We start from the raw sequence: 21,512 nt of genomic DNA, 5'->3' as shown, positions 1-21,512 counted from the left end.
TAAAGGTTGTGGTTTGAGGTTCCAAATCTGTAAATCGCCTGAGCTTTTCACTGGCTGCATGGGTCTCAGCATTGCAGGGCTGATTTTGGTTTTTCCTGTCTACATTTAAGAATTTGAGTCTAACAGGGCAAAGTGCTTGTTTAACTTGGTCTGTATACATTTAGCACAATGTCAATCCACATGGATACTGAAGAACTGTGATTTGATAATCATTTACTTGCTTTGTCCATGCCAGGAAAAGAAACCAGAACTCTTAAATCTGTTTCCCCCTTGTTATGATATGTTTCAATGCGAAATCTCTTAGGAAACACAGATACAAAAGTAAGGCAAAACTACAGAAAAATATCAAATGAATAAAATTATTTTCCACATTGTAAGTCCAAAGATATCATTAGAACAGTAGCACTATGTACTGAAAGGTGTCTCATTTAAAGTTCAGTTGCATAGGCTGCATGGGTTATTTTGTAAATATAAAATGGATAACCAAAACATGTCAATACTCATTTTTAAAATACTTGTTGTATTCGGTGCATGCACCATTATAGAGAACTTACACTCAGAGCAAAAAGATTTGTAGCAAAGCATATGACCTTCTTCCCACTACAATGACCATCCCCTAATTAGGCAATGCATCTGATAGTCATTAACAGGAATGAGATAATGAATCACTTTCTCTCTTCTTTGTTAATTTGCTGTAACCAAGCGGCTAATGGATGTCAGAGCTGAGTGATTGCACTGATTATAGTGATTTATAGTTGCAACAAAACAATTTAAAACCATTCTGATTATTCATGTTAAAGATGCTTTATGTTTTGTTTACTAAATGTTTTATGTCCCCTTTTCTCCCACCCCTAAAGTACTATCCCCCTCCTAACCGGCCACTTTTTACAAAAAGACCTCTTCCTGTAAAACTTGAAAGTTGTAGGCTTTTCCCCCTCCTTTTTTTCATTGTTTTAAACCAAGCCACTTCGTTTTGTTTATATAGAGAGAGATAGATATATAAAGTTTACCCACTAGACACGAAAAGCCTTAGGGGTGGAAAGAAAACTTCAGTGGTGCATAGTTCAAAAGAAGACAGAAATGAGAGGAAATAAGGCAAACTTCAAGCCACTTACCTTGGGGCTTCCAGTCCCTTCCTCATCCTCCACAGACACATCAGTAGCCAGTATCTCTGCTTTGATGGTATCCAGAGCTCTGAGAATCCAGCTGTGTTGCCGTTTGATTTGCCTCTGCAACTCCTTCCACTGACTTGCAATCATCCGCAGCATGTCCTTCAGTCCTTCTCCAAAAAGAGAGGAAAGCACAAGTTGGGAATCTGATTAAATTTTTACCCATTATTATTTTTTATGTAGTAAATTAGGTGGCTATTTCAAATGCTATACATATTTTTAAATGACCTTGCCATCACCTGCCACATTAGCACTTGTCATTCAGAAAAGAGAGTGGCAATTTTTGAAACAATATATAAGGATAAAAAATAGAATAACCACATGCTTTGGAAACAGACTTAGATTCAGCTATTGACTGAAAAAAAAAGGCATGTGGAACAAAAATCACAATGCATAAAAATTATTAACACTATAGCTTCTCATTCAAAGGAAAGGGCCTGTGTGTCTGTGTGGGGGCATTATAATGATCAGAAAGATGTATTGAAATAGGTAAAGTTAATTCAATGAGAAATACAGTAAATGGGTCGGATGTAACACAGCAGTCTTTAACACATCCGATTAATGTTGTGCTTTTCCTATTTAGCTGTAGTAAGCTCAAAGAGCCAAACTGTAACTCATCCTGTCTTATGATCTTCTACTACCAGGATAAGTATAGCAAATTATGACAAAATGATTTTTTATTTGTAATCTGTTCCCCTTAAATACATTAATACTGGGCTAAGAATTGGTTGAAGGCCCAAAATCCTGCTAATGCAAAGACCAGCAAAAAACACAAAATGTTCATATGTGAATTGGCTGGGAAATAATCAGATACCTCTAGACTGCCTGCCTTATATCTGTAATGATATCTATAAGCACCCTGACGCATATGCATTGTAACTATATGTACAATTCTCATTCATTATCTTAATGTTATTTCCAGAGCACCTACATCAAAAAGCATGTCAATGTGAAGTTTTCAAGAATCTGATTTCAATTGAAGCTCAGGCGAACAGCAAGCCCAAAATAAAATGAACAGACCATTTGGAGGCAGTATTTCATCTTATAAGTATCACAGCATTGTATGCAGTATATGAAACATTTATAAATCTTGAAGGTCAATCTGATAATGTAAATATTAATAATACATAAGGAAGTGAATATATGCAGTAATTTACAGCAATGCTTCTTCATTCTTAATAGTCTGGAGACATAAAGACTTGCAATATTTCAGGAGGATTTACCTGCTTTGTGGGATGCAATAAGCTCAAGAAGTTGGTGTCCTTCCTCCTCCACAGCTTCCTTGAGAGCACAATGGCTGTCTACATTCAACTTGAAACTCTGCAAAGAAAAATATGAGCATCAAACACTGGAAAGACAGTTGCACATAAAACATCCATACAAAATTACTTGCTTCTTTTTATCAAGAACCACACAGCCCAATTTACCCAATAGACAAACTAATTTGCAATACTAAAAGCTATTGATATTTGGGATCTGGGCTCAAAATGTTTCCATTAGATTAGCAGAGTGCATCTGTTTGGAAACAGCTGACAAATCTAGAAATTCATTAGGCTTTTATGAAAAGTCACATCCCGTAGGCTATATCAAGAAGTAGCAGTGTTCTATAAAATACACTGAATTTCTGCTCACATATATGAGCTCTTTTCTTCATTTTTTTAAAAGAAATGTTGGTGATAGACCTATTTATGAAACCATAAAAATTGGCAGAAGGAAATATATTAGACTTATGTGTGCATATATAAATTCATTAATACAGTAGGGTTTGATTCAGCTGTTCCTCAGATATTTCACAACCACAGAACATGGAGATGAATTTAGGTGCCATACTGAGGAGTCAAATGCTTTTCAAATCTTTGCTTTTAAAAAGTTTATTCTTTACAATATGACACTGCTTTGTAAATAAATATATTAAGCAAATCAGGGGCATTTTCCCTTCATTACAGTCATCTAAAAGACAGAAACTGCTCTCAAGAGTAATTTCTTGCAGGAAGGCTTCCTTAATGCCTCTGCAGAGTTAATTATTCCTTTTTTATCTGCTCCTGATACCTGCTTCTATTGTAGAATTTATCATATAGTATATGGGTTTATTTCTATCTTTGTCTACCAAATTATAAGTAACATGAAAATTGCCACTTTCACATATATCTCCAATTCCTGTCACATACAAGATGTTCAATAGTTGTTTGCAAGCATAGTAAATATCTGTTGAACTTGATCAATAATACTCTCTAAAGAGGAAGGTTTATACTTAAATATTAAGGGCTGGGGATGTAGCTCAGTGGTACAGTGCTTGTCCAGCATGTTTGAAGCCCTGGGTTTGATCCCCAGCACTACAAAAAATAATAAATAAAATATTTTAAGAAACACAAATGGATTGCCAAATATTTCTCTACCTATGGAATGGTCATAAAACATTTCAGTCACAGGAAGTTCAAGAGAGTATAATCACAGTAACCAATTTGTTGAATCAATGATTAGTCTTCAGGGTGAAAATTCATTCCTTGACTTGACTAATTGGAAAAAGCACAGATTTGAAATAACTGTGTGCCAAATTTTGGCTTCTTCATGAGAGGGCTCCAAAATATACAACTGTTTAGTTCTCACAAACATTCATTGAATAATAGTGTATATACTGCATTGTACTTGGTATTAAGAATATTTGAGAGAAGTTCAAAATGATCCAGTCCAGGTTGGAATATGTTTCAGATTGAAGAGGTAAACAACCATAAGTTGTGAAATTAGGTATTCATCCAGTCATCACTTAGAAACAATGCACTGTGACTGCTATAGACACTAGGCCAGGCAATAGAGATTTGGGTAGTATAAAGCATGACCTCAGGCATCAAAGGGCCACAGCAGGTGTTGCTAGGAGAACAAAGTGCAGCCTGAGTCAACTTGGATGCTTAAGGGTGAGTTTGGGCTCTCCCTTTCACCATGGTGAAAAGGGTATTTTTAAAAAGTGCAGAAGAGGGGCTAGGGTTGTGGCTCAGTGGTAGAGTGCTTGCCTTGCATGGATGAGGCCATGGGCTCGATCCTTAGCACCACATATAAATAAATAAATAGATAGATAGATTGATAAATAGATAAATAAATAAATATATTGTGTCCATCTACAGCTAAAAAATTATTTTTTAAAAAAAGGGCAGAAGACAGAAATAATGATCAAAAGAACCTGGAAATGAAGGATAGAGACATGCAGATCAGGCCTTGAAGTATAAAAATAAGAATTTTGACTGAAAAAATTCAAAAGTTAAGAATCAACTTTCATCTGACTTTCTGTTGTAAGATACAGTGATATATCAGCCAAATATGACAAAAAGTAACAATATTAACTTTACCAAAAGGGTATTCACCATTCCTTGTATTGGTCTTTCAGCTGCCAGCATTTGAATGAATAAAATAAAATAAGTCAATGTATAGGAAGCCTAGTGTTTCTGGTCAATGTAAATCTGTGAAAAATTAAATATTTATTATTATATAGTCAAAACATGGCTGTATTACTTCTTGCCACTGCCATGAAAATCATCAATGCTATAGCAATGCCATGAAGAATAAATAATGTGTATGTTGCAGAAAGAAGGAACAGGGAAAATAGAAATACCTAAGATCAACTGAAAAGCACCAGAGTTTAGGTGGGGAACCTATTCTAGAAATTTCTTCATAACTGTAAAGTTGGCTTAATGCTCTCTATAATTCACGGTTTACTTACAACAGATTTGAATGATTGGTGAGCATGAGCTTTTGAAGGGGTATGTCAAGCCTATGTCATAGAGCAAAAGAGAACCTTAGGACCTCTAAGCAGACTGGATAATTTGATATAATTGAAGCCAAGAGTATAGAACAGATACAGCTGGATCTGGCTGTGTTTCAAGATGATGTGGTAGCATTTGATTAGAAATTAGGAAAGATGAGATATTCATTATTAGGAAAAAGAGAGTCTGATAAGCTTGATGCTGTATAAAAAAAACATAACTATCTAACATAACTATTACCCAAATGGTACAATATTGCTTGATTTTTCAGGTGCACCCATTAACTATTAATATAAACTAAGGAATTCACAATAGGCCTCTGAGAAAGCCGCCAAGTAGATACATTAACAAAATTGTCAATAAAATTTCTGGCTGCTAAAGGATTCTGTAATAAGCTCTCATATTTTGCCCCTACCTCTTCCTTAGAGAAGGAAGTGGAGATAAACATGCTTTATTTTCCTAAATTTGATATTTGGACACATTTCCATTCTTGGGTTACTAACATATTTCCTCAGAATGACATATGGTGTATATTCTTTCTGCAACATCTATACCACTCCCTGAAAATGTGGGACATTCTCTGGAGACTTGATTTATAGTAAGAACATTGCCACAGGCAGGTACCATGGTCCTATGTCACTGATTATATGAAATTCCATAAATATGAGTAATCTGGGTCCTAGGGGACACCAAATCTTTTTCAGTGTCTTTAAAGCAGCATGTAACTGAATGACTAGAAGAGAAAAACAAGAAAACTAGAAAAATTCAATGACAGAAACAAATATTAGATTATCCAAAAGATGATACATCAGAGGTTAACCAATGGGCATTTACATTACTATAATTTCTGGCATGACCAGCTTATATAGATCTTGGATGTACTACTTCTTGGCAGGAGCCACATTCAGGTATGCCCACTGATTATACTTTGTAGAGTCTCCTACAAAGCAGATAAAATAAGACATCTAATCCTATTACATGCATTTTTTTTTGTAACCAGGGATTAAACTCAGGAGTACTGAACCACTGAGCCACATCCCCAGCTCTATTTTTGTATTTTATTAGAGACAGGGTCTTGCTCAGTTGTGTAGGGCCTCGCTAATTTGCTGAGGCTGGTTTTGAACTCAGAATCCTCCTGCCTCAGCCTCCCAAACTGCTGAGATTACAAGCATGTTCCACAGCACAGAGCTTACGTGCATATTTCTGAATGGCACTGTTTGATGGGAATGTGATGGTCACACAGACATGAAATAAAACCAAGGGTAAGTACACCTTAATGGAAATGAACCAATAACAAAACACAAAGAATGGTTACTTATGACGAATCATAAGAATAGACATGAATTTTCTAAAAATGGTAGGAATAATCACAAAGGTTTAAACGTCCTATCAAAGTGGTCCCATCTTAGCAGCATCACATCATAAACACAGACTTTCAATTCCCCTATGGAATACTGTTAATATCTGCCAGATCCAGAGTTCTATAAGTCTTGTAATGATTGTGAACAGAGAAGACAGGAAGACAGACTGAGTCTTTCCTGACCTAATTTTATATTTTTAAGACAGATATTCATACAATAAATATTTATTGAGCAGCCTCTGTCAGGTCTACAGATACAAACGTTATCAATAATAAAGATAATAAAGTTGGTAATCCTGGTCTTCAAGCAGCTTACAGTCTAGTCTAAGCAGGGAAGAGATTAGCACAAGTATCTTTTATACAACCCAGCGCAGAATAAATGTGTAATTAGGATTTGGTGTATAATATAGACTGATGGAGTCTTAAGCAAACTGAACAATAATGTGCCTTGTTCAATGAGATTTGAGTGTGTGTGTTTGTTTTTAATTTAAGGATTATGCCAGTCAAGCAAAAACAAGACTGTGGGCTGCATTCCATATGAGAGTGATAAGTGATAGGTGTCATAGGGGTCCATGCTGGGGTCCAGATTTAGCAGAGCTTGGCAGGAGCTTGTAAAGAATAAACTGATTTGTACTTGGATCTAGGGACACCCTTTGGTATAGCATGAAGTAGGGAAGCAGGGAGGCAGGAGAGACAGCAGCTGTAGCTACAAAGGACTTGCCTTCTAGAACCATGGAAAAATATGGAAGTGACATGAGAGAGTGACCAATGCAGATCTATGATCCAAAAAGATCTTTCTGGCTATTGTATAGAGACTTGATTTTAAAAAGGCAAACTGAAGACAAGAAGGCCATTTAGGAGGCTGCTGTGATAATACAGGCCAGATGTATCTGCATGATCATTTTTATAATTAAAAAAAGATATGCCTTTTTTTAAATGAATGGAAGAATGAAAAAATGAAGAAAATCTTCTGTCTTTTTAAGTTTTACTCAGTGCGTGAGAACAGCGTGTGCCAGAATTTAGTTCTTTGGCTGTTCTGATGATAAATACCAGAGGTTATTAGTCAGGAGTCTCCAAATGTGAAAGACATATTGAACTGATGAACTTTTACTCCCACTGTCATTTTAAAGAGATGGTATATATGCTGATGAATAAGACACTTGATGACACTTTTTCTTCACACAAAAGATTTTCGCTACCCTAAGAAAATGAAAACATGTCTTTTTTACAAGGGCAGGGGGAAGAATGTATGTCCAGTCAGAAAAGGCAAGGCTTCAAAAGCCACCTGCTGCCTTCCTCAGGCCATTTCTGCCCTGCTCTACTTTGAGCTGTGCCCAGCACAACTCTACATTTTCAGATAGCCTCCTGGTAGGAAAGGAGCCATGATCATGGTGCAGAGGCTGACAATTTTTCTTCTCCACCCCATAATGCCATCCATGGAAAATGATCAGCTGTCCTGGTCCTCAAAACATAAAATACACCTGCAAAATGCCATGTGTACCAATAACTGGACAATTTCTGTGAGTAAATACTTATTTAAGAACCTTCTGAAAACTCAACCCAACATTATATAGCCATTAAAATGAAGAATGGCGAATGTGTAGAACATGCTACAAGCAAAAAATGAAAATTCAAGACTATATTAACAGCTGGATGTTATAGTGCATGTCTCTAATCCCAGCAATAGGAGGCCAAGGCAGGAGGACTGCAAGTTCCAGGTCAGCCTCAGCAACTCAGTAAGATCATGTCTCTAAATGAAAAATAGATATAGCTTAGTGATAAAACATCCCCACGTTTAATCTCCCCAATATAAAAAGAAGTATCAACAATTCTAGCTATCTAAGTAATCTCAGTTCATGGAAAAAGATACATAAACATATAGAATCTTGACATCCTTTGTTCAAGAGCAGACTTAAGAGTTATCATGATCTGATCTTACAGAGCCAGATGTAAGTGCTTTACTTTTCTGAAATATGAAATGGAAACATTACTGACTTCTAGTTATTGTAAGAATTAGAGATAATGAATGTGAAGTATTGAAACAGTGCATGGCAATGAATAAGGCTTAAAAAACTCATTATAAAAATTAATTCATTTCCCTGTTTTTCAAATGTTCTAGGTAGTAGTTGATACTTTATGTCCTGTATTTTTGAGGCCCTCTAAAGTGCCCAAGGACAAATACCAGGTCTCATTTGCTTTCTTTTCCATCCAACACAGGCCTGCTCACAGGAGACACCCCAAACATAAATGCCATTATCTGAGACATGAGGAAGCACATGCCCAGGCTGAGAAGCCAATGATCTGGGTCTTCCTTTTCCTCTAAAGTGTGTCCTTGGACAAGTCATTTAACCCTCTGGGCTACTTATCTATAATCCAGGCATTTGGACTCAATATTTTCCAGTACTTGGATGTTTTGATTTTTATCTTCTTAAATCTAGGTAGTTTAAGATAGGCAACTTGAGAGAATTTTTATTTATTTTAAACCAGAGAATTTTCAAAGAGGGAAGAATCACAAAGGCCATCTAACCACTCATCTACCCCAGGGCAGCTCCATCCCTCAACCATCCCAGGCAGATGTGTCCCCTTCTATTTTTAACCATCTCCAGGGAAGTATCTTCTAACTTTTCATTGTGGATCTACAGCACTTCTTCTCAGGATTTTAAAATCTCTGTGAAGTGCAGCATGAGTTTCCTCCTTCTTCAGATTCTATTGCCAAATCATCTCTCCAGTATAGGGACTGGAAATCAAAAGAACTGAGAGACTATGCCAATAAGATCTGCATGTCCAATCAACCACCAAACCCAGCCAATTTGATTCTCCATCCTAACCTCTCCATATTGACCAACAGTGCCTTAGACTCAAAAACATTCCTTATCAGGGGGACTATGACAGCCCCAATGATGGTCCCCTCAAAACTACACTCATTCCTTACTTTTTGCAAGCCTATGGAGATCCAGACACTGTAGAAAGCTTGAAGGCTATGACTTTGGACAAGATAAACGTGGTCCCTGCCCTCGCAGAGTTTACAGTCTAGTGAGTGAGTGGGGGAGGGTCAAAGAAATGGAATTGTAGTCAGTTGTGTCAAGGGAGTTTTGAAATGAGTTGTGTGCGGGTGACAAGCAAGGACTCTGGAGTTAGACAGGCTGGATTCAAATCCTGACTCTTCCAATCATCACCATGTAACTTTGGGCAACCTATATATAATTATATTTTTCTATCCATGAAGAGGAGAAATTGTTACCTCCTTCATGGGGTTGATGAAAATGCACTGATACGTGTAGAACAGAGCCTGACACATTGTAGAAGCACAATAATTGTTCTTATTCACAAAATGATCTGTCTGCCAAACAAACCTGACAAAGACTCCCCTCTTAAGACTCTCCAGTGGTTTTCCAAGGCTAAAACAAAGTCCAGCCCTCTAGCATCATCAAAGGGCCCTTGAGGTTCCTCACCAGGTCAGTTCTTCACACTCAACCTGCCTTGCAATGTTCCTAAACTGCTTGAAGTTTCCATCTCACACAAGCTGAGATGTTCCTCCAAGATTCTTTTCATGCTACACTTCTGTCTGGCAAACCCTTCCCTGTCCTTCATGTCTTTTAAAACTCATCTCAGGTGTCACTCTTTAGGAAGCTTTCCCTGACAGTCTTCTACTCTACCAACTTCCCTTCCTGTGACATCCATAGTACCTCTGTAGAGCTCAAACCTCCAAGTACTATGTTGTATTCAAGTTATTGATAGATACATCTACTTCCCACATTTGAGTTTCTTGAAAATAGAACTGTGTTTTCACTCATTTTTGATAGGTATCCTCAGTGCCGAGGACAGTGCCTGACACACAGCATACAGCTAACAAATGGGCAGGGGAGTTAATACATGTAGATTTATACCAAAACGTTCCACATAATTTTCAAACAGCCTACAGCATTTGGGGAGATATTGGTGCAATCATTCTTCACTTAGAAGTGGTTGATAAATGTCCCCAAATTTTACTCATTGAACACCATGTAAATGAGCTGTCATGTTCCTTCGCTTACAAAATTACTTGCCAATTACACTTAGATGATCCCAGCGTTAATTGCCATGTAAACTATACCCTGGCTGAGATAGCCCAAATCATCAATTTAACTTTACCCACTCATCATATGGTACTTACCACATAATTAAATAAATGGTCAGCCACTGCCACAATTGTGTATTTTCCCAATGAAGTGAAGTGGCTACATTTGTCATTGATTTATCAGTTATGACAATCTGTAACACACCTCCAGGTACAATCTTAGAAGCTTAAAAAAATTCAAAGAACTCTGTATGTTTGAAAAAGAAGTTCCAAATTTTTGATTAAAAAGATACATATCATAAAATCTCTGTTTTTCTTTAAAACAAAGACACAAAGATATAAAAAACAAAACTACTCATTATTTCTGGGAAATAATTCTTTCTTCCTGAAATCTCAGATAATAAAAATTATTCCAAGCATTTGAAGTGAATTTAGCTCTTTGAGCAACTTATAATTTATTTCAAATAGTTGATTTTATGTGTGAAAAGTAGATGCATCTTACTGAGGCTGACATTCTTTTCTGATAGACTGGCTAATATCTTATGCAAGATTTAGATAGATGAGAGAGATACTGAATGCTGAATGTGGCTCTGAGTGTCAGAATTTTCATCTGCTTCTCTGGATGCCGCTTCCACACCTGACACAGGTAATCACATTGACTTCTCAGCATGGCCACATTAGGCCAAATGAATTCGCAAACAGAGGTTCTGTCTAAAGGGACCATTTGACTTCCAGAACATACTGCTCAGAGGCCTTGATTGAAAAGGAGGTCAATGCTGGCCCAAATATCTCTCTACCCCCTGAGGTGGAATAATTGATGTGCAGCAGCCCCTACAGATGCGGAGTCACCAGGGTGATGGATGGATATAAGTATATTATTCACATGTACATCTGCTAATATACAGGTCCCAGTGCAAACACCAGGACTTAAGAATATTATGTGGATTTAGGACAATCCCTGAAGGACTCTAGTTCTATTAAAATTTTGTTTGGCAGCCTGGGGCAGATCTATTCCAACTCCCACAAGCTTCATGCATCTGAGAGGGAGAACCAAACCACTTTAAAAATAAATTTAATAAATTTTGTAATGTCAAGTCATTAACATCCTGTCTAGTCATATAGTCTTCATATTTTGAAACATTAACCTGTGGAATTGTATTAACCCTTGTAATATCTGTATTAATGTTATGTGTGTGTGTGTATTTTTTTTATTAAAGAGGATTAATTACATCCCAAAAAATTGAAGAAAAAATTTCCATTTTTTCTCTATAGGTGTTTTTCTTTTCTATTTATCAATGCATTATAATTATATATAATAGTGGTATTCCTTATGCCATATTCATACATATACATAACATAATTTGATCAGACTTATTCCCTAGTACTTCCCCTTCCCTCCCCTCTTCCTTCCCCCATACACCTGCTCTACTCTACTGATTTCCCTCCTATTATTATTATTATTATTATTGCATTATATGTATGATTCATTGTAGTATATTCATACATGGACCCAGCACAATATGGCAGATTTCATTTCCCACTATTTTTTCTTGCCCTCCCTTCTTCCCTCCCTCTTGATCCCCTTTTATAGGTATTTTTCTTGTCACAGCTACCAGACAGTATCCAGAAAGCCCAGTGATCAGATCACTTTGGTTTGTAAATGTTAGAGAAAATAACTTACAGATATACTTGGTTATCATTTTATGGTTTATAACATTAGTTAGAATTTGCTGCTGTAGTGGTTATAATGTTGCTTTTACAAGTGTTCATTCATTCATTTTAGCATATTTTTTTAGTATCTACTATGTATGAGCAAGTCTGGGTGTCAGAGGAGAACCAAAGAGACATAAGCTGTCCCTCAAGTCATGACAGCTACAAGAGAACAGTTGAGGGGTGAGTGGGGAGGTGGGGAGGATTTCAACTTCTCTAAGAATACCTGAGCTTCTCATATATTCTCAGGTATCCAAGGAAGAATATACAACTTTCTAAAATGAAAACATAAAAATAAAAAGCATCTTCACATTCAACATGTTCATTTGATCTTCACAACAACCCTAAGTAAATATGACAGGCATTTTTTTCTGGCTAATGTAAAGATCTGAGATTTCCAATTATTTACCAGGTAAATTATTTTAAGATTTTAAAATTCCAGGTAACACAGTGGATAACCAGGATCTGAACATGGTGTACACAGGATGAAAGATAGAAGGTGACTGTACCTAGCTCATGTGACTTTCTTGTCCAGCCACAACATTCTCTGGCCTGTGCACGAACACCTAGTACAAGGCTCATCTACAAACTTTTTCTTCAAGGCTTAATATACCATTGCCCTAATTAGGAAGTGTTTAATAAATATAGTATTTCCCTGGCTTCTAGTTAAAAAGTCATCACTCCAGGAATTCAGGAGGCTGAGGCAAGAGGATTGCAAATTTGAGGCCACCCTCAACAACTCAGTGAGAACCTCAACAGCTTAGTGAGATCCTGTCTCAAAATAAAAAATAAAAATGTCTGAGGATGTAGCTCAGCAGTAAAGTGCCCCTGGGTTTTGCCCCAGTGCAAAACAAAGTCATTAATTCCTTAAAAAAAAAAGATAAAGCTATATATCAGTAAACTGTTTGGGCACCAATAATTTTCAAACAATTAAAACTGCGGATGTTATGGCCCAACAGTCCTTAAACTCAGGTAGAAAATGTATTTCTGAGGTGCTTTAAGCAGTGCAGGGATCCTTTTTAAAAGAAATGGAAAAATAATACTATTTGTCTCCTAGATGTACAGAATTGATTATATGAGCAAAGGTATGTGGTCCAGGACTTTCACATGTCCAAAAAGAGCCTCCTACCACACCCACTCCCCACCTCTCCCAACACATCAGTCTCAAATGCATGCATACTGTAAATTCCTGACAGACCCTTCTATCTCTATCCACCAAAGCTAAAAACTCAAGGCTGTGGGTTCAGTATTTCAAATTCCCTAAAGAAAAGTAATATTGCTGTTCCCTACAAAACTCTCACCTTAAACTCATGGGAATCAAGGAGGACAGGCAAATGGAACTTCACTAACTTTTTTTTTGTGGTGCTTGCTCACAGGGGCTTGTGCATGTGAGCAAGCATTCTACCAACTGAGCTATGTCCCCAGCCTGGCAAATGGAACTTTAAAGGTCCTGTGATGGCACCAGCCTGCTCATGGAGGCTGAGGGAGGTGGAAGGCAGGTTGGCCACACAACTCTGGCTTTTGAAGTCTGACTGCCTTACAGTAGCCGAGTAGCACCATGCATATGGCTACCGCTGTTCTTGGGAAGCTCAACTTGCTTAGGCCATGCTTGTCTATCATCTCATCAGGGAAAGGGAGGTGGGAGAGGTGGGCACCAGGAAGTGGAAAAAAGAAAACTGTATCATCTCTTAACTTCAAGCAATGAAACATGGAGCAAAGGTGAAGACAGAAGGATACACAAAAGAAAACAGCCTCAAGTATTTTTGAAAGTTTTCTTATATGGCTAAAAACTCTGTGAGAAGTATTTTTTTTGTTAATGATACACATGAAAATTATTTAATCATAAATGTAATATAAATATCTATATTGGATGACAAATGTGTACAAATATTTTTACTGAGAATTTTGTTAGCCAGGCTTTAAAAAAAATAAATAAATAAATACTCAGGGTAATGACACAATAAGGAAAAATTGTCAAACAATTCATGGGTACAAAAATAATGGATTTTTGTGCTGCTCTGCCACCCTGTGGCAACCAACTCAAATTACAGGTATTAATCCTAAAATGAACAAAAAAGTTCGGAGAGGTGTGCTTTTACAAGTCCAGCCCTGTAAACATGGACCAAAACACATACACATACAAATGTGGATCCTACTCACTTTTAAGGACATGGAGTAATAGTTGTCTACAGAGTGTGACAGACTCTCATTGCACGGAGTCCCTGAGTTGTTGCTATAGACAGACACTAACAGGATCAAGAGCAGACTCTCAAATGGTGTAAAAATAATAAAAATAATATGGATGTTCATGGAGTATTACTTGCAAAGTCATAAATAAGTAGGAAGCTTAAATTCCCATCATTGTAGGAAACAATAACACAATAAGTTAATTAACACAACGATTAATTAAGAATTAATAACACCACAATAAAATACTAAAGAACTTCTAAAACATACAGATCATATTCTTATGGAAGGATATTTGAGATATTCTTAGGTTCAGAAAGCAAACTGTTAAATAGTACATTAAAATAAATTTTAAAATCCTTGAAATGTATGCTTTTACATAAAAAGTTTCAAAATTGTTTACATTTGCTACCCAGGGGAGGGTAAAGCTTTTTACTTCTAATTTTATGCTCTTTTATATGGTTTTATTTTGTGTGTGTGTTTTTCGTGAGTAAAATGTAATGTTTTTCTTTAACTGGAATCAAATAATTTCAGTAGTTTTATGAAAGAAAAAGTTTTCTCCACCTTAAACACATGCCCCTTTGTACTCACTGTACTCTAAGGATATCTGCCCCTTCTTTTCCATGAAAATACTATTGGTAATGTTCACACCACCTGGTTTGACACAATCACTCCCTAGAACTGCTCTTGAGCTCAGTCCCTCTCCACACCCACTGCAGCTCTCAGCGACGACTATATCCTTAGCTACATACAAATCTTACCCAAACTAATGTCCAATGCAGGGCAGTGGGCCTTAGCAAGGGCCCTCTTTGGAGGAGACAAGGGCAAATGGAATACATGTTGGTCATGATATTTCTCACCAGATAAGAGTGGCCTCAAAAAGAGAGCTGTTGACTTGTCTGATTTGTCCCCTTCTCTAATTTGCCCCTGTTTCCCTATTCTCACTTTCCTCACCTAACATTGGCTCACATGCTGTCCACATTTCCTACTGCTCAATCATTCTTTAATCTACTCATTCAAGTATGGCCACCCTGATTGTAAGCTTGTTTCTTCCACACGTAAGTAAGAAAACTTTCCTGCTTTTCCAGGACTGGAATGCAAGTGTGCTTTTGCCAAGGGTAGAAACCTGTTACATGTTTATCAGACTGGCTTTTTAGATCTATCTAACCCTGGATTCATCAAGCTGTTAAGCTACCTGTGTTCTTTTAGAACAGAACCACTATAATATGTCTTTTGAAAATATTTCTATTCACATTATAGACAGTTGATTAATTAGGATTAATATTTTAAAAGCTCCTGTAAATATGGAAACAAAAGACCAAAGACCAAACAGACAAATGGGCTCATAAAATGAGCAGATAGTCTTCAAAAAGGAAATGCATGTAACTCCTAAAAAATATGAAGAGATACTCACCTCTATTTAAAACATAAGAAATACACACTGTTTAAAATTCAATAAGATGCCATTTGTAACTATCATGGTAACTAAGTTCAACCAATACTTCGAATAGCAAGAATGTGCAGCAACAGACATTCTCATGCAATGCTGAGTACAAACTCACATAATCTCTATCACAGAGTTTAGCAAAACATGAAAATTTTAAATGTGCATAATATTTTTATTAATTTTTTATTTATATATGATAGAAGAATGCATTATAATTCATATTATACATAGAGCACAAATTTTTCATATCTCTGGTTGTATACAAGGTATATTCACACCAATTCCTGTCTTCATACATGTACTTTAGATAATGATGTCCATCACATTCCACTATCATTTCTAATCCCATGCCCCCTCCCTTCCCCTCCCACCCCTCTGCCCTATCTAGAGTTTGTCTATTCCTCCCATGCTCCCCCCTCCCTACCCACTATGAATCAGCCTCCTTATATCAGAGAAAATATTCGGCATTTGGTTTTTGGGGATTGGTTAACTTCACTTAGCTTTATCTTTCCTAACTCCATTTTCCTGCAAATGCCAGGGTTTTATTCTATTTTATTGCTGAGTAATATTCCATTATATATACATGTCACTTTTTTAATTTTTTAATTTCATAATCACTAGCAATTAGAGAAATGCAAATAAAAACAACTCTAAGATTTCATCTCACTCCAGTCAGAATGGCAGCTATTACGAAGACAAACAACAATAAGTGTTGGCAAGGATGTGGGGGAAAAGGTACACTTACATACTTCTCGTAGGACTGACTGCAAATTGGTGCAGCCAATCTGGAAAGCAGTATGGAGATTCCTTGGAAAATTAGGAATGGAACCACCATTTGACCCTGCTATCCCTCTCTTTAGTCTATAGCCAAAGGACTTAAAAGCAGCATACTATAGGGACACAGCCACATCAATGTTTTTAGTAGCACAACTCACAATAGTTAAACTGTAGAACCAACCTAGATGTCCTTCAGTAGATGAATGGATATGTGCATAATGTTTTATCCAGAAATTTCACATGTACAGTATTCTAAGGGTATATGTATAATATGTAAGATGATGAATTTCAAAGCATATGCACTAAAGCATCATTTGTAATAGGAAAAAAGATTACAAAAAAAACCTAAATTTCCAGCATAAAAGATTGCTTAAATAAGTTATGACATATTCATAAAAGGGAATACTGTACAGCCATTCAAAAGGAGGTAGTTCTATGTTTACTGAGTTTTCACTACTGCTAATATTAACTGAGGGAACAAAGAACATATATGCATTTATTTTTAGATACTTGGAATAACTTTGAAATTATATAAAGAAATAAGGAGTAGTGGTTGCTTCAAGGGAGAATTGGCACCTGAGAGAACATGGTTAAGCGGGAGACTGACCTTCAACATCTTACTGCTTTACTTTATTTACTTTTTGAATTCTATTGTCATATCTACACACAGTCAGTCCAAAAACATTTTTAAAACTGAAAACTATCTACCTGTACTAGTACATCAAATACTATACTCAAATCCATTTTCTATCATGTCCATAATTATTCTCTTTTAAGCCCTGTACTTCACCTAGTTAATTATGCCAAGCTGATTTTACTCCCATAGCATTTATGGTTGATTCATGTCACTCTCCTGTTTTACAATAAAACAGACCTTCAGTGAGTCCCTATTTCCTCCAGAGAAAAACTCAATCTGTTTACCATCAGCCCCAACCTGCAAGATTCCAACCTAGTCTAGGTCACACCAGATGGCTCAACACACCTACCTTACCTAACCTATAAAATTTCCTCCCATTTTCTTTCCTCCTGTCTCTACCTACCAAAATTATACATGTCCTTTGAGGTCTACATCAAACTACTCTTTGAATCTTCTCTATTCCCAGGAATAACAAATAAAAAATTTGCTCCATACACCTAAGAGTGCTTCATTTATCCTACAAAAAGTCCTGAACAGAATATTATATTAGCAATTAAAGGGTCTATAAATGACTACATACAATCTATGATTTCCTGCCTTAGATTAAAAATCCCTGAAAGAAAGAAACTAAGTTCATTTACCATGTATTCCTAACAACTAAATAACTTCCTGGCAATCACAGTTGCTTGAAATAGATAAACTGGAGTTCATAGTCACCATTTCCTTCCACTTTTCTCATTCATCAAACTCCATTAATAATGTGGTTTCTCTAAGACTAATTCTATGTGGTTGGTTAAGGTTTGCCTATTAAAACATATGCTGCCTATAAAAATTTACTCCCCAAGTTTAAGAGGGGCCCTGTGGTTGGTTTTTTTTTTTTTTTCCTAGATCTTGGCACAACTGTCTGGTGTTGATTTGACTTCACTTTCGCTCACCAGACACTCTGATTGGCTCTAGGTAAGTGAATTTTTTATTTGATTTCCAGGGACTGATTGTATATGCTCTAGTGGTCATTGGGTGAGCAAGGCATGTGTGAAAACAATTTGGGAGATCAGAATTATCAATTCAGGAACAAATGGATATGAAATGGAAGCTCTAGAGAGGTGATTGCTGGCCTGATCTGCTGCTTTGCTCTTAAGCACTCTAATTCTGAAGATCCTCTTAAAAGATAAAAATTAATAAACTCTCTTAAGAGAAAAAAAATCTAAAGAGCTTGCCAAGAGCTATTTATGATGTGTATTTACTATGCTTTTATTTATTATAGTTCTGCTCAAATGTGATCAATCAAAAAGATTGTGGGGAAAACAGCTTAAACATCCATCAGCATGCGAATAGATAAACCATTGTATATCCATGTAATGGACTACTACTCAGCAATAAAAAGAAATGCAACTGACAAGAGAAACACAACATATCTCAAAATAAGTATGCTGAACGAAGGCAACCAGACCTCTTCCCTCCAAAAAGAATGTATATGTTTGTTTCACTCACATAAAATTCTAGAAAATACAAATCCAATATATAAAGCAGATCAGTGATTGCTGAGGAATGGAAAGGGAAGGAGAGAGGAATTACAAAGAGTCATGAAGAATCTTTTGTGGGTGGATGAGTGTGTTCATTACCTTGATTATAGTAATAATTTTATGGGCATATATTATTTGCAGGTTGTCAAAACATAATATTGTATACTTAAAAGTATACCATTTATGACAATTGTACCTCCATAAAGCTGTTTTTAAAAGTAGTAGAAAGATAGAGGTGAGGGAAGAAACAGAGAACTGAGTCTATTCAAGAATAGACCAATATAATGCTATTTTAGAAGTAATTTTCAAAGAAGGATTGTTCGATACCCCCCAAAATACACTTCCAAAATGACATTTTCTTGAAATGTCATTTTCTAAGAAGATAGGAATTACAGTTTTGAAAGGAGCAGCCAGGTTTCAAGCAGAAGATTAATTATCATGGAAAATCATTGATGTATAATTGCAATTTCACAGTATTTCTTACTGTTAAAATAAAGCTCCTTCATATCTCTCATAAAAGTATTATAAAGCTTTAATTGATTTGTGTTGGTGAAAACCCTTGGTTACCATCATGGAAAATAATTGAATCAAATATCAAAATATAAATGTACAACTTTTGTTATAATTTTTATATTTGTTTTTCTTTACAATTAATATTACAGGGTGCCAGCTATTATACTAGGGTAGATTCTCACTCTATGGGATTGTGCCTCTCTTCATTTAATGTTAAGTTATAGAATCTATAAAGTCATTTAAATAAACGTGTAGCTATCTCTACTATTGGATAACCTTGCAAATACCACTTAGCCACTTGTTAGAAGCAAAAGTCATTTACATAGGATGTAAGGAATATAAATCTCTAGGCTTACTTATATATTTGCTTTTAAGGGAAGGTAAACTTTCTTTGCCTTCTCTTTGAGAATAACAATATTAATTCAGCATGACAGCAAGGATATGCAATAAAAATATAAATGACAATAATGGTCAGAAGGACAATATAGAAACACAGAGACAGAAAAACTTAGTCTGTTTGAAGGATTTTTGAGCCACAGGCTATGTCTAGAGTAATGAACAGCATGAACAGTAACTATTAATGATTTTTTTTTTTTTTTTTTTTGCAGTTCTGGGGATGAAACCCAGAGGCTGTTGTATGCTAGGCGGGTGCTCTACCACTGAGATACATCCTAGCCCATGACTGTCCTTAAGTGTCACTTAGTAGCAATCCATACACTCTAGGGCTTTAGCAACTGTCAGGCATTGTTATTCATAATTTCAAAAGTGAAATTTGTGATTGTGACTTAATATCTAGTGGTCATAGTCTCTTACTATTTGAAAAGCCAAGGAAGAGAAGATATTCCTAAATTGTCTTTATTCCCACCAACATAATCAGAAAAGATCAAGGAGAAAACTTGTCAAAGAAAGTATTCACTCATTAGGCAGAAACAAGGCTATTCTGAAGAGAACTATCTTAAGAAGGACCTTCTGCTATGTCTCTCAAGTATAGCGATCTATAGCAAAGTAAATAATGATTTTCACGTTTTGGATGAGAATGTCATTATGAGGCAGATACAGATGCCTATAACTCACCTTAAAACATGCTGCAATTTATAAAGATAGATAGAATAACAGTAGTCACTAGGCATGTGGCAATTTAAATTCAAATGTAGTCAACTAAAATTAAAAATTCATTTCCTCAGGTGCACTAGTCACATTTCAAGCTCACAGCAGACACATGTAGCTAGAAGTACCTGTACAGGACAGTGCAATATAAAATAATCCCTCTTCACAGACAATTCTAGTGGACAGATTTGGGATAGAATGAGACAGAGTCTAACACAAGGATACCAAATAAGGATCTCTGGAGTACTGGAGTTGAGAATGGGAGCACACACTGGTTTAAAGGGGTGTATCGCTCAACTGCTAAAGCAGAAGGAGATCTTGGCTCAGCCTCTCCTAGCCCGGCTTTCAATAAGTAACCTAGAGTTAAAGTGCTCTTTATGCCCCCATGCCCTCTGGGACCTCAAAAACTAAATGTGTGTTTTCCATAAAATATTAAATCAAGAAAATTAAGACAGCACACTTAATGTGAAATAAAGTTCATATACTCCTGTTTAAACACAGATTAGAATTTCTGTCAGAACAATGCCAGTGAAAAGTTGACATTCTAATTAATACAATTTACATTATAAAGCACTGAATATCTTTATCTTGCTATTATGAAATGCCCTCTTAAAAAAAAATTGGAACTGTACTCAACAGGGAATTGAATACTAAGGGCACTATTTAAAAATACATGTACAAGAGAGGCAGTTGGGGTCACTGGCATTTTTACACACCATCAACTCAGGTCTCCAAAAAGAGAAGCAATATGCTCATCCTCTGCCACACATTTTGTCATTTTTATCATCCATACAGCTATCTGAATGCAGCAAGAGGATTTTGAGGCTTTCTTGCAACAAAATAAACATGCTGCAGAACACAAACACGTAAACACTAAGACATTTTCTTTCTCTTGCTCTCCTCTCTTTTCTCCCTCTCACAGTCTTTCCCTTCTGTCTCCCACTTAACATCACAGACAGCAGTTCTGCAGCCCTGTGAACACACACATATGTAGGACTCCCACACGGTGTTTTCCCGATCCAAATTCTGAGTTTATAAGAGGGGCAGAAAATCAACCCCACAGTTGGGTACCCAAGGATTCATTGCCTTTGTCAATTTTATGCTATCAGTGAGGGGAATGAAGATGAGATCCTTAAAGCTTGGATTTTCATTTCCTGTGACAACGTGCTTTTTCTTCATGCTTTATCACTCTCTACTACTTGGTTTCCGCCCCTTCATAATTGATATCGGCCATTTGAAGCATTCAGTAAAAACCTCATGAGGTTCATCA

The 21,512-nt window shown here is 36.3% G+C and overlaps 1 protein-coding gene across 3 annotated transcripts in view; it reads right to left on the bottom strand.

Annotated features, from left to right (window-relative positions):
- Akap6 (A-kinase anchoring protein 6) overlaps nt 1–21,512 on the bottom strand; it is a 500,764-nt gene that overhangs the window by 229,647 nt on the left and 249,605 nt on the right. For all 3 annotated transcript variants that reach the window (XM_076850183.2, XM_076850180.2, XM_076850182.2), the window contains exons 6-7: nt 2,393–2,489; nt 1,116–1,279 (exon numbers count right to left, since the gene is read on the bottom strand). In XM_076850183.2, coding sequence (XP_076706298.2) covers nt 1,116–1,279; nt 2,393–2,489 — 261 coding nt within the window. The remainder of the gene's footprint in view (nt 1–1,115; nt 1,280–2,392; nt 2,490–21,512) is intronic.

The sequence above is a fragment of the Callospermophilus lateralis genome, chromosome 3 (genome assembly GCF_048772815.1).
Source record: "Callospermophilus lateralis isolate mCalLat2 chromosome 3, mCalLat2.hap1, whole genome shotgun sequence".
Classification (NCBI taxonomy): Eukaryota; Metazoa; Chordata; class Mammalia; order Rodentia; family Sciuridae; genus Callospermophilus; species Callospermophilus lateralis.
Note: the sequence above shows the minus strand (reverse complement) of the source record. Positions and strands in the feature narration are given on the sequence as shown.